Raw genomic sequence first — 14,690 nt, 5'->3', positions numbered from 1 at the left:
CAGGTATCTTGCAAGATTTTTTGTGTATCTCTAAAGCAAAAAAAGAGGGGTTGGTTTTCTTTCAATGGGCCTCGATTCTCTAAATTTTATGCAAACGCCACTCTACTACAGTCTCCTCTGTCTATTACTACTATCATTAGTATTTAAATGAGTACTATAATTTTTGTCATTTCTATGTGATCTGTCTACTTTTATCGAGTATATTTGTCATAAATATTCATTTGAAATTTATTTATGAGTTATTCATTGCATAAATTTTTTTTATACCGTCTACAAACCTTGTGTTTTTATCATTATTATTATTTTTAAAATTTCTACTATTACTACTTGTTCCTTAATTCAACATCCTTTCTCATGTGTGTGTAAAACCCTAAAATCTGGTATAAGGAAATTTGCAATTCCCAAATTTCTTTACACTTGAATGACTTTGTCTATAAACTCGATGGGCCGTTTAGTCCAGGTTAGATCCTGAATTAATTAGGCAGACTGTTGCTCATCAACAGAAGCCCAGAAATAAAAACGTTTGGGCTCAGGACCTACAATACGTTTCATCTTCAGTCTTCGCTATTACAATATTTTGTGGAAATGATACTAGGCCACCACTTTTAAGCATCTTGTTTAAAATATATTTATAATTTATACTATTTGAAAATTAGGCAGTTCGCTCAAATTTTAGGACATCATATCCTAAAGTTTGAAAATTTTATCCAGAAATTTGAATCTTGTGTCATGAATTTTAAATTAGCAATTAAGAAATTCAGAACACTTAGTCCTGAATTTCAAATTAGCAGCTCACAAATCCAGGATACTTTGTAATAACCCAGTCCGCTAGTGATATTGTCCGCTCTGGGCCTAGGCCCTCACGGGTTTAAAACGCATCGCTAGGGTCTAAAGCTTGTTAATCTCAGTGGCGGATACAGGATTTTAAGTTCATGGGTGCTTAACTTTTTTTGACGTAAAATTACTACTAATACATCGTATAAGTATGCAACTATTTAAATATGGAGATAAAAAAATTAATGAGAAAACTATAGTACCTATATGAACGACGCCCCAAATATGTGATGAGTAATACAATTTACGGTTCTGGAGGAATCCTTGGTTTTTAAAAGCACATATTCTTTTCTTTCTTTGCTATGGTGAATTAGATAAAGTAACAAAAGAAAGTTAAAAAAAAAAAAGAAGGTAAACAAAGTTAGAACCAAAAGAATAAAAGTAGTAGTATTTGATAAACAAAAATCGCAAGAGAAAACTTAAAGAGCAAAATAGAGACCTAATAATTGGAGCAAAAGAAAGTTAGTGCTTGATAAATGGAGGAAAAAGTCTAGCTAGGAGCGTGAGATTCGGTCTCTCGACCGTAGACTTTTAGAGCCCTTCAACACCCATCATAACCAAAGCACCCACCAAGCCTTTTGTTATCTAGGTGCTTGCTATTTTATTATATCCCTTTTATTAAATTCTCTATATAATTATATGTGTTTGGGGTCGAGGTTAATGGGTGCTCGAGCACCCCATTTTTATATGTTGATCTGCCCCTGGTTAATCTGACCCACCATTGGCAAGACTAACATAAGAGTGGATCTAATACCATTTGCAACAGCTCGGTTCGATTGACCGTTCTGGACCTAGGTTTAAAACGCGTTACTAGGGTCTAAGACTTGTTAATTTATATACTCAGCATTCGTCTTGTATTTTGTCGATGTAAGACTCTGTCTAAAATCTGGGTGTTACATATTTAGTCCTGAAATATGGATGAATTGACTAATCTTTAAATACACCGTAAATTTTGAATATATATTAAATAGTGGGCTTAAAAATGGCTACATGTGCACTCCGCCCCAATTTTTTCAACTAAGTTAATGCTGATACGTCTTTGTCACTTTTGTACGAGGACTAAAATTTCAAGTTTGAGTAAATTTGAAGCTAAAAATGCCAAACAAAAAAAGAAAGAGAAAAATGATGGCATATTTGGGGCGAGTCGAAACTTTTTTAATCATTTTTTGGACAAAAAACACTTCTATACTACTTTAAAAAAAAGTTACATAAATGAGTAAATCGCAGTATAGTACTGCGTTTTACTTAAAATATTATTTTTTTTGTAATTCGCAGTACTATACTGCGTTTTACTAAGATGTTGGGCTAAAACGCAGTATAATACTGCGAACAGCTTCAATAAAATATATCCCCTTCTTCTTCCTTGGACCACTGAACCGAAGAAAATCGTTTACCTTCGATTCTGCTGGTCCCAATTCGGCCCCACCCGTCACCTAAAGAGCAAGGAGTGTAGGTCCCACATACAAGACAAGCTTTGGATTCCTTCTTTCGGGTGCAAAAATTCGATTTCAATCAAATTTAAAAAACTTAAATCGAGGTATTTCAATTTTGTTTATGTCGAAACTCGTATAGTACATGCATATTTGTATTGTTTAATGTGTTTCCATGTTAATTTGTGTTATGTTTGTGTTTAAATTTGTATCTTATTTATACCCGGATTGATTTATTAGCTTTGGTACAAAAAATTGTTAAAATTTGATAAATTATTTGTATTGTTAAAAAATTAATATTATTTATTTTGTTTGTTGTTCATATTTGTATTTTATGTTAGTTGTTTTTATATGTAATAGTGACCTTTTAGCGTAGTAAAATAAATAGTCTTTTAGCGTAGTAAAATATAGAGTCTTCTAGTGTAGTAAAATATAGAGCCTGTTAGTGTTGTAAAATATAGAGTCTTTTAGCGTAGTAAAATGTAGAGCCTTTTAGCGTAGAGTTTATGTAGGTTAAGTATGTAGTAACTGCAAACTCTATCCAATTACACTTTACAAAATTAATTATTTAATTTATAACAATAAACTTACAAAAGTAACAAATTCCTATATGTTGTAAAATTAACTCAAATATCGAGCCTGGAACCCATATATAATTATTCAGTCCAATTTTAAATATAATTAATTATTTAATTTATTAAGCTAGCACACACAAATCTAAAAATGTTAAAATTGACACGCATAATAATTAAGGATAACTCGGTGCTACCGGGTCTCAAAAATCGAGTCTGGAACCCATACACAATTATTCAGTCCAATTGTAAACATAATTAATTATTTAATTTATTAAGCTAGCACACACAATTGTAAAAATGTAAAAATTGACACGAATAATAATTAAGGATAACTCGGTGCTACCGGGCCTCAAAAATTGAGCCTGGAACCCATACATAATTATTCAGTCTAATTGTAAATATAATTAATTATTTAATTTATTAAGCTAGCACACACAATTCTAAAAATATTAAAATTGACACGAATAATAATTAAGGATAACTCGGTGCTACCAGGCCTCAAATATCGAGCCTGGAAGCCATACATAATTAATCAGTCCAATTTTAATCATAATTAATTATTTAATTTATTAAGCTAACAGGCATAATTCTAAAAATGTTTAAATTAACACGCATAATAATTAAGGATAACTCGGTGCTAACGGGCCTCAAATATCGAGCCTGGAACCCGTACATAATTATTCAGTCCAATTTTAAACATAATTAATTATTTAATTTATTAAGCTAACAGGCACAATTCTAAAAATGTTGAAATTAACACGCATAATAATTAAGGATAACTCGGTGCTACCGGGCCTCAAATATCGAGCCTGGAACCCGTACATAATTATTCAGTCCAATTTTAAACATAATTAATTATTTAATTTATTAAGCTAACACACACAATTCTAAAAATGTTGAAATTGACACGCATAATAATTAAGGATAACTCGGTGCTACCGGGCCTCAAATATCGAGCCTGGAACCCGTACATAATTATTCAGTCCAATTTTAAACATAGTTAATTATTTAATTTATTAAGCTAACACACACAATTCTGAAAATATTGAAATTAACAAGCATAATAATTAAGGATAACTCGGTGCTACCGGGCCTCAAATATCGAGCCTGGAACCCGTACATAATTATTCAGTCCAATTTTAAACATAATTAATTATTTAATTTATTAAGCTAACACACACAATTCTAAAAATGTTGAAATTAACACGCATAATAATTAAGGATAACTCGGTGCTACCGGGCCTCAAATATCGAGCCTGGAACCCGTACATAATTATTCAGTCCAATTTTAAACATAATTAATTATTTAATTTATTAAGCTAACACACACAATTCTAAAAATGTTGAAATTAACACGCATAATAATTAAGGATAATTCGGTGCTATCGGGCCTCAAATATCGAGCCTGGAACCCGTACATAATTATTTAGTCCAATTTTAAACATAATTAATTATTTAATTTATTAATCTAACACACACAATTCTAAAAATATTGAAATTAACACGCATAATAATTAAGGATAACTTGGTGCTACCGGGCCTCAAATATCGAGTTTGGAACCCGTACATAATTATTCAGTCCAATTTTAAACATAATTAATTATTTAATTTAGTAAGCTAACACACACAATTAATTTTGTTTAAATTATAGTAGACGACATGGACTTTCCTCCGACTGCGCATCCCGGACCTGCCGAGGATCAGCTACTAGTGTTGCAGGGCGACCATAGGTCCTCATTTGCATGGGAGGGACAGCTATCGATGAAGCCTCTCCGCCCCAGGAGACCTGACGATTTGTGGGAGTTCATCGGGGAGCATCCTTTCCATGCCCGCGTAGTCGCGCGCCTACAGGCTACGGGCTTCTATACGATTTTTGAGCTTGGACGGATGCAACTTGATTGGTCTCTCATCACGACCTTGGTAGAGCGGTGGCGACCGGAGACACACACTTTTCACTTGCCCACTGGAGAGGCCACCATCACGCTGGAGGATGTTCAGGTTTTGTACGGGCTGCGCGTAGATGGACGGGCCGTAGCACTGCCCCAGTACATTAGATCCATGACGCGTGCACAATTTTTGGATATGATGATGCATTTTACTGGTTATAGACCTCAGGGTGACGCTGGGGGCAGTCGCGTTGCTTTGTCAGCCATCAGAGATCATATGGCATTTTTGCACCCAGACATTACCGGCGAGACAGTGGATCTCCATATTGAGAGGTACACGCGGTTGGCGTTGCTCCTGCTTTTCGGGTGTGTCTTGTTCTCGAACACTTCGGGGAGTAAAGTGAGTATGCGCTTTCTCCATCATCTTCAGGAGTTGGATGGTTTACCCCAGTACAGTTGGGGTGCTGCTGTTCTCGCATACCTGTATAGGAGCATGTGCCAGGCGAGCATGGGCCCAGCAGTGGACATATGTGGTTTTCTGCCCCTCCTACAGGTGACAATATTTTCGAATACTCTGTTCATTTCTCCGAATTCTATATGGTCGAAATGACTCATAAATTTTACATCAACCTTTTATCTTAGGTTTGGGCCTGGCAGCGGATCATGCCGTTGCAGCCACCTCTACCAGCACTTGCGCCTGGTGAGGCTTATCCGTTTCTCCCTCTAGCTTCTAGGTGGATTCTCCGGTGTGGGAACTACCGAGGGACCGATGCTCATCATAATCTCCCCCTTATCAGGGATGTGCTAGATATGCTGGTGGACGGACAGGTAGATATGTACCTACACTTACTTGATAAAGTAGTAGTATTTGATAAACAAAAATCGCCAGAGAAAACTTAAAGAGCAAAATAGAGACCTAATAATTGGAGCAAAAGAAAGTTAGTGCTTGATAAATGGAGGAAAAAGTCTAGCTAGGAGCGTGAGATTCGGTCTCTCGACCATAGACTTTTAGAGCCCTTCAACACCCATCACAACCAAAGCACCCACCAAGCCTTTTGTTATTTAGGTGCTTGCTATTTTATTATATCCCTTTTATTAAATTCTCTATATAATTATACGTGTTCGGGGTCGAGGTTAATGGGTGCTCGAGCACCCCATTTTTATATGTAGATCTGCCCCTGGTTAATCTGACCCACTGTAAGCACGTGATTTTTGCTCTATATGAGAATTGCTCCCAAAAAATTTAAAATAAAATGATTTTTCCTTGGTGTGCAATTTTTTGAATTTTTGTGGTATTTTTGTGTAATTATTTGTATATTTGTCTGTGCATGTTTATTTGTTAAATTAATAAAAAATACAAAAATATGTCGCATTTTGCATTAGGATTTAATTCTACAATTGTTAGTAATTAAGTTTGTTTTACAAAAATTGAAAATTACAAAAATAGGCATCTTTTGCATTTTTAGCATTTAATGTCCAATTGTACAATTTCATGCTTAATTATTACTTAATTGTGTGTTAATTGTTATTGGGAGTTAATTTGCGCTTTTATAAATTAATTAGTTCTATATGATAGTTTAAGGATTTTTAGAATTTAGTTTTAGAAAAATAAAAGAAGAAAAGAGAGCAAAAAATAAAGAAAATCAGAATTGGGCCTCTTCTTCAATTTCAAACCACAAGCCCAAATAATTGCCCAACCTTCCCCATGACCCGGTCCATCTCCACACGGGTCGACCCGATCCGCCCCAAAACCCCAATACCCAACCCCTCTTCATTTTTCATTTCTTCCAAAAAACAAAACAAAAACAAAAAAAAAAACTCAAAAAAACCCTAAAACCTAAGAAAACCATCTTTCCCCCCCCCCTCTCATTCTCTCCATCTTCTCCAAACTCCAAAACACACACAACCATGGTTGCCCACCGTTGCTTCGTCATCTTCTTCGGCACGCAACGAACCAGTCCAAAACGAGCTTCACCTCCGGCGACTATGGCTGCCTCCCCCGCGACTGCCTCGTCGAGCTCGAACCTGAGCTAACATGGCTGCTGCTACGTCTTTTGCTTCACCACTATCCGTCGACCTCCCATGTGTGCCTGTACTGAAACCTCCTCGCCATTCTTCAGCTCCCTCGCCAGCAACGCTACTGCTTCTTCGCTACGTCCAAAACAGACCCCATCGCTGCCATGGCAGCTCCATCGCGACCTGCTTCAGCTGCGTTGTTGCTGCCTTAGCTCCGACCAACATCCACCGCTGCTGCGTCTTCTTCAGCCCATGTTGCTGCTGCTTCTTTTCCTCCATTGATGCTGCGTCGACCAGCTGCTTCTGCCTTCTGCTTCATCGACCTCCGCCCAAACGACCACTGCCTCGAGTCACCTGTTGTTCCTTCCGCCTCGAGTCACCTGTTGCTTCGTCGTCGAGCTCGAACTCGAGCTCCCATGGCTACCTACGTTCACCTCTGTCATATCCGAGCTCCAGCCATGGACGTGGGGTTTTGTTTTGCTTGTCTCCATCCAAACGACCAGCTACTGCTGCTTCACATTTTTCTTCGTCGCCTTCAGTCCCAAAACGAGACTCAACCATCTCGTTTGTTCGAGCTTTGGTCGAGGTTTGTCGAAAAAGTCCATACATACGAGTTCGTCGTTGGTCAGTCATTGTTCGTCGTTTCGATCCGGTTAGTGTATTTTGAGTTTCACTTTTTTTCGTATTTTGTTTTGATATTCTCAAATCTAAAATCGGTAAATGTTTGATTTTTGTTTTGTTCATGTTCATTGTTTTATTAATTTTTCAGTTTGTTCATGTGAAATTGTTAGTTTAATGTTGTTAGATTCAAATTGAAGTTTAATTAATTATTTCTTCAGTTTGTTTCATGTGTTGTTATGTATTTTTCAGAAATTGTTAATGTTGTTTAAATCATTTGAATCCGTCATGTTTGTTGTTTTAAAATAGATTTAATTCATGTTCATCTTTGTTTGAAGTTCGTTTTTAATCCAGTGATTTAATGTGAGTTTATGTTTTTGGTTTTTGATTTGTTGATTTAGTTTGAATCATGTATTGTGTTGTTAATATTGTTGTTTCCTTGCTCATCCATTTTTGGTCTAAGTTAACCAGGATTGGTTCCCAATATGGCTAATTTATGCACATTAATTTGATGTTGTTCAATTTGTGTTCATGTGATTTGTTGTTGAATTTGTTTAGAAATCGTGTTCATGTGATTTGTTGTTGAATTTGTTTAGAAATCGTGTTCATGTGATTTGTTGTTTGAATTTGTTTAGAAACTGGTCATATTTGCTATATTTTGGTTGGATTTGATTAGGTGAATTGGTTATAGCTGATGGGGTAGTTTGGTAAATTGCAGTACGTTCAGGGGTAAAATGGTAATTGCAATAAAGTCGGAGGGGTAGTTTGTAATTGAACATTTTGAATAATTCTTTATGTTAAGCATGGGGGACAAAATGTAATGGGGTGGGGTTTGATACAATTGTTTAATATAATGGGGAACAAGACATAATATAGTGGATGAGAATATTGTAATTGTTTATATTAGGCATGGGGGACAAGATGTAATGGGGTTGGGTTGATATAATTGTTTAATATAATGGGGGACAAACATTAGGTAGTGGGATTAAAAGGGGGATGAGTGGGAAGATAGTGGGTTTGGTAGGGAAAAATGGTTGTTTTATTAATTGATTAAAGGGTTTGGGATGAGATATAAATGAAAGGACTTGAAACAGAATAGAGAGAATAAAAAAAGAGGGACAGAATACAGAAGAGAGAGAGAAATAGAGAAAAAAGAGAGTTGTATATTAAAGAGAGAGAAAATTCCGAAAATACTAAGATTCAGAAAATAAAAAGAAAAACATTCTGGAAATTCAAAAAAAGAATAGTATACACCCGATATACAATTTAAGTATTCTAATATACGGATTCAGAAATTAAGGGTTGAACATTAATTAGTCCTTCAAATCTGAAAAAATTCCTTTGGCTTCTGTCCGTTGATTGTTGTCGGTTTTTTTTGGGATTTTCATCTTGATTTTAAAATCTGTCACTGGTTTCTCATTGCTGGTTGTTACTAGTTGTTGGGGTTGCTGTTATTGTATGCTACTGAATTTCTGTTGATCTCCCTTTTCTTTTCCTTCCAATATCAGGTACACAACTGACACGCTGATTATTGTAAACTGAAACAGGAAGCATGAATACGAAAATGAAGAGTTGAAGTTCTAAATTTATTTTAATTATATTCTGAATTTTATTTGTATATACAAATTATTTAGCTTACAAAAATTAGAATCATGTAGCTATTTAATATATATAGTGGAACATCTGACGATAGCTTAACGGATGAACTATCTATATATATATTGCTTAAAAATAAATAAATGGTGTAGTAACTCCGTCTAATTAAAAATCAAACGAATAGACCATTTCGGAACTTGTAGGAATATTGTTTAGTTAAATAATATTGGTTAATTTCAGCATGTAAATAAATTAAGACATTTTCTCTTTTATTTTGTAGAGACAAATTTAATAGAGAAAAATGTAGGCATTTAGGATTGTCTTTTAAAAATAAATGAGATGAGCCTCGCCCAATAAAACGCACTAATTGTGGGGCCCTCAATAAACGTTTAATTGAATATTTAGAATTTGGGATGGACTATTTAGTGAATTTCACCGCCTTCCCCAAAGATAATAACACGTTAGGATCTTTAGACGCGATTCAATTAAATTAATTTTCTTAAACCCGGGTGCACATTTATGTGACCCAAATCCAAATCTCAACGGAGTCAAAGTGTGTCGACGACCGCGGGTACGTTGATTGTGACGCGGTTCGAGATACATTTTCACAACGTTGCAATTCCCTGTAAAATAATAATAACAATAATTATGAAAGCGGTAAAAAGTTAAAATTTGCACATAAGTTCATATTTGTATAAAATGAGATAATCAAGCCGAATATGACAGTTGAGCGACCGTGCTAGAACCACGGAATTCGGGAATGCCTAACACCTTCTACCGGGTTAACAGAATTCCTTATGCGGATTTCTGGTGCGCAGACTGTAATATGGAGTCATTCTTTTCATCGATTCGGGATTAAATTGGTAACTTGGGACACCCTAAATCTCTCAAGTGGCGATTCTGAAATAAATAAATAAATGTCGTTTCGATTGTCCTTTAATTGGAAAAAACTCCTACGCCCCTCGCGGGGGCGGAAAAAGGAGGTGTGACACCCACCATTGGCAAGACTAACATAAGAGTGGATCTAATACCATTTGTAACAGCTCGGTTCGATTGACCGTTCTGGACCTAGGTTTAAAACGCGTTACTAGGGTCAAAGACTTGTTAATTTATATACTCAGCATTCGTCTTGTGTTTTGTCGATGTAAGACTCTGTCTAAAGTCTGGGTGTTACATATTTAGTCCTGAAATGTGAATGAATTGACTAATCTTTAAATACATCATAAATTTTGAATATATATTAAATAGTGGGCTTAAAAATGGCTACATGTGCACTTCTCCCCAATTTTTTCAACTAAGTTAATGCTGATACGTCTTTGTCACTTTTGTACGAGGACTAAAATTTCCAATTTGAGTAAATTTGATGCTAAAAATGCCAAACAAAAAAAGAAAGAGAAAACTGATGGCATATTTGGGGCAAGTCGAAACTTTTTTAATTATTTTTTGGACAAAAAACACTTTTGTACTACTTTAAAAAAAAAGTTACATAAATGAGTAAAACACAGTATTATACTGCGAATTACTTTAACGGAAATTTTGTCGTTAAAGTAATTCGCAGTATAGTACTGCGTTTTACTTAAAAAAAATTTTTTTTTGTAATTCGCAGTACTATACTGCGTTTTACTAAGATGCTGGGCCCAGCTATATTTTATTAAAGCTGTTCGCACTATTATACTGCGTTTTACAGTATAATACTGCGAACAGCTTCAATAAAATATAGCCCATTCTTCTTCCTTGGACCACTGAACCGAAGAAAACCGTTTACCTTCGATTCTGCTACCCCCCCCCCCCCCCCCCCCCCTCCCCCACCCCCCCGTCACCTAAAGAGCAAGGAGTGTAGGTCCCACATACAAGACAAGCTTTGGATTCCTTCTTTCGGGTGCAAAAATTCGATTTCAATCAAATTTAAAAAACTTAAATCGAGGTATTTCAATTTTGTTTATGTCGAAACTCGTATAGTACATGCATATTTGTATTGTTTAATGTGTTTCCATGTTAATTTGTGTTATGTTTGTGTTTAAATTTGTATCTTATTTATACCCGGATTGATTTATTAGCTTTGGTACAAAAAATTGTTAAAATTTGATAAATTATTTGTATTGTTAAAAAATTAATATTATTTATTTTGTTTGTTGTTCATATTTGTATTTTATGTTAGTTGTTTTTATATGTAATAGTGACCTTTTAGCGTAGTAAAATAAATAGCCTTTTAGCGTATTAAAATATAGAGCCTTTTAGTGTAGTAAAATATAGAGCCTGTTAGTGTTGTAAAATATAGAGCCTTTTAGCGTAGTAAAATGTAGTGCCTTTTAGCGTAGAGTTTATGTAGGTTAAGTATGTAGTAACTGCAAACTCTATCCAATTACACTTTACAAAATTAATTATTTAATTTAAAACAATAAACTTACAAAAGTAACAAATTCCTATATGTTGTAAAATTAACTCAAATATCGAGCCTGGAACCCATACATAATTATTCAGTATATTAAACATAATTAATTATTTAATTTATTAAGCTAGCACACACAAATCTAAAAATGTTAAAATTGACACGCATAATAATTAAGGATAACTCGGTGCTACCGGGCCTAAAAAATCGAGCTTGGAATCCATACATAATTATTCAGTCCAATTGTAAACATAATTAATTATTTAATTTATTAAGCTAGCACACACAATTGTAAAAATGTTAAAATTGACACGAATAATAATTAAGGATAACTCGGTGCTACCGGGCCTAAAAAATGAGTGTGGAACCCATACATAATTATTCAGTCTAATTGTAAATATAATTAATTATTTAATTTATTAAGCTAGCACACACAATTCTAAAAATATTAAAATTGACACGAATAATAATTAAGGATAACTCGGTGCTACCGGGCCTCAAATATCGAGCCTGGAACCCGTACATAATTATTCAGTCCAATTTTAAACATAATTAATTATTTAATTTATTAAGCTAACACACACAATTCTAAAAATGATGAAATTAACATGCATAATAATTAAGGATAACTCGGTGCTACCTGGCCTTAAATATCGAGCCTGGAACCCGTACATAATTATTCATTCCAATTTTAAACATAATTAATTATTTAATTTATTAAGCTAACACACACAATTCTAAAAATGTTGAAATTAACACGCATAATAATTAAGGATAACTCGGTGCTACCGGGCCTCAAATATCGAGCCTGGAACCCGTACATAATTATTCAGTCCAATTTTAAACATAATTAATTATTTAATTTATTAAGCTAACACACACAATTCTAAAAATGTTGAAATTAACACGCATAATAATTAAGGATAACTCGGTGCTACCGGGCCTCAAATATCGAGCCTGGAACCCATACATAATTATTCAGTCCAATTTTAAACATAATTAATTTATTTAATTTATTAAGCTAACACACATAATTCTAAAAATGTTGAAATTAACACGCATAATAATTAAGGATAACTCGGTGCTACCGGGCCTCAAATATTAAGCCTGGAACCCGTACATAATTATTCAGTCCAATTTTAAACATAATTAATTATTTAATTTATTAAGCTAACACACACAATTAATTTTGTTTAAATTATAGTAGACGACATGGACTTTCCTAAGCCTGCGCATCCCGGACCTGCCGAGGATCAGCTACTAGTGTTGCAGGGCGACCATAGGTCCTCATTTGTATGGGAGGGACAGCTATCGTTGCATCCTCTCCGCCCCATGAGACCTGACGATTTGTGAGAGTTCATCGGGAAGCATCCTTTCCATGCCCGCGTAGTCGCGCGCCTATAGGCTACGGGCTTCTATACGATTTTTGAGCTTGGACGGATGCAGCTTGATTGGTCTCTCATCACGGCCTTGGTAGAGCGATGGCGACCGAAGACGCACATTTTTCACTTGCCCACTAGAGAGGCCACCATCACGCTGGAGGATGTTCAGGTTTTGTACGGGCTGCGCGTAGATGGACGGGCCGTAGCACTGCCCCAGTACATTAGATCCATGACACGTGCACAATTTTTGGATATGATGATGCATTTTACTGGTTATAGACCTCAGGGTGACGCTGGGGGCAGTCGCGTTGCTTTGTCAGCCATCAGAGATCATATGGCATTTCTGCACCCAGACATTACCGGCGAGACGGAAGATCTTCATATTGAGAGGTATACGCGGTTGGCGCTGCTCCTGCTTTTCGGGTGTGTCTTGTTCCCAAACACTTCGGGGAGTAAAGTGAGTATGCGCTTTCTCCATCATCTTCAGGAGTTGGATGGTTTACCCCAGTATAGTTGGGGTGCTGCTGTTCTCGCATACCTGTATAGGAGCATGTGTCGGGCGAGCATAGGCCCAGCAGTGGACATATGTGGTTTTCTGCCCCTCCTACAGGTGACAACATTTTCGAATACTCTGTTCATTTCTCCGAATTCTATATGGTCGAAATGACTCATAAATTTTACATCAACCTTTTATCTTAGGTTTGGGCCTGGCAGCGGATCATGCCGTTGCAGCCACCTCTACCAGCACTTGCGCCTGGTGAGGCTTATCCGTTTCTCCCTCTAGCTTCTAGGTGGATTCTCCGGCGTGGGAACTACCGGGGACCGATGCTCATCATAATCTCCCCCTTATCAGGGATGTGCTAGATATGCTGGTGGACGGACAGGTAGATATGTACCTACACTTACTTATTTAAATTGAGTTGTGTTGCGCATACTCACTTTTATGTTATCATTTGGCAGTTCATCTGGACGCCATACATCGACGAGTTGGTTGCTCAGCTACCCTTTTATTGCTCAGTTGATCGAATGCTTTGGAGCACCTCCGTCCCGATGATCTTATTCTATATGGTTGAGTATCATGCCACAGAGCGTGTGTTTTGCCAGTTTCACCGTCCCCAGCCTATACCGAGGGATCCTGGATGGGTGGCTATACACTATCAACGGGATGACCGTGCCAGGCTGGACGATATATATATGGGATGGCTAGAGCAGCAGGTCCTTATTTGGGTGGAGCACCGAGCTGACCATATTCTGCCAGCACCTACATTTACCCAGGAGGCCACTATTCATATGTATGCATCATGTTACCGCCGTCACACCCGACTGATTATCGGGAACCCCATTCATATACTTGGCGAGCGCTACAGACCATACGCCGGGAGATACGAGGCACTGGGATGTTTTTTGGCTTATTAATATCGTATAATTGTGATATTGCGTTATTTAATTAATATTTTAAATATTTCACAGGCTATTGGGCATCATCACCTCTACCAGTTGGGACAGGAGATGCAGCAACATACCGACATCCCTGCAGTCGTTGACTATGGCCGGCGGGTGGCACAGTTGGCTCGTCGGACCCTGTTTCAGGCGAGAGATGTCGCGAGGTTGGACCACGAGGCTCAGTATCAGAGGACTACCATCGGGGTAGGGGTGTCCCACGAGGCAGGGGTAGGGCACGAGGGAGGTTGCCCCACGAGGTCGCGGGGGACGGCGAGGAGGTTGTCCCCAGCAAGAGGGCGTTGAGGCACCTGTCGACCCACCTGTTGAGGGACATGATGAGGACTTTGGAGTTGTGGCACTTGGAGATGATCAGCCGGGTTATATACCTCGGGAAGATGAGCCTTCCAGCAGCATGCCTTCGTACAACCTTCAGTTATCTCTGCCAACATCGCAGGTCACCCCGTCAAGAGCATTGTCGATCACGGGTACATTCGACAGGGATATAGACCAGTACTTTGCAT

General features: G+C 37.0%; 2 protein-coding genes across 2 annotated transcripts; both read left to right on the top strand.

Annotated features, from left to right (window-relative positions):
• The first annotated feature begins 4,498 nt into the window (after positions 1-4,498).
• LOC138890301 (serine/threonine-protein phosphatase 7 long form homolog) lies at positions 4,499-5,625 on the top strand. Its single transcript, XM_070173676.1, has 2 exons — positions 4,499-5,278; positions 5,383-5,625. The coding sequence occupies exons 1-2, from the start codon at positions 4,499-4,501 to the stop codon at positions 5,623-5,625; spliced, it is 1,023 nt and encodes a 340-aa protein (XP_070029777.1).
• A 7,159-nt stretch (positions 5,626-12,784) lies between these two features.
• LOC138890300 (serine/threonine-protein phosphatase 7 long form homolog) lies at positions 12,785-14,270 on the top strand. Its single transcript, XM_070173675.1, has 3 exons — positions 12,785-13,336; positions 13,426-13,483; positions 14,197-14,270. The coding sequence occupies exons 1-3, from the start codon at positions 12,785-12,787 to the stop codon at positions 14,268-14,270; spliced, it is 684 nt and encodes a 227-aa protein (XP_070029776.1).
• The last annotated feature ends 420 nt before the right edge of the window (positions 14,271-14,690 follow it).

Source organism: Nicotiana sylvestris, chromosome 4 (genome assembly GCF_000393655.2).
Source record: "Nicotiana sylvestris chromosome 4, ASM39365v2, whole genome shotgun sequence".
Lineage (NCBI taxonomy): Eukaryota > Viridiplantae > Streptophyta > Magnoliopsida > Solanales > Solanaceae > Nicotiana > Nicotiana sylvestris.
Note: the sequence above shows the minus strand (reverse complement) of the source record. Positions and strands in the feature narration are given on the sequence as shown.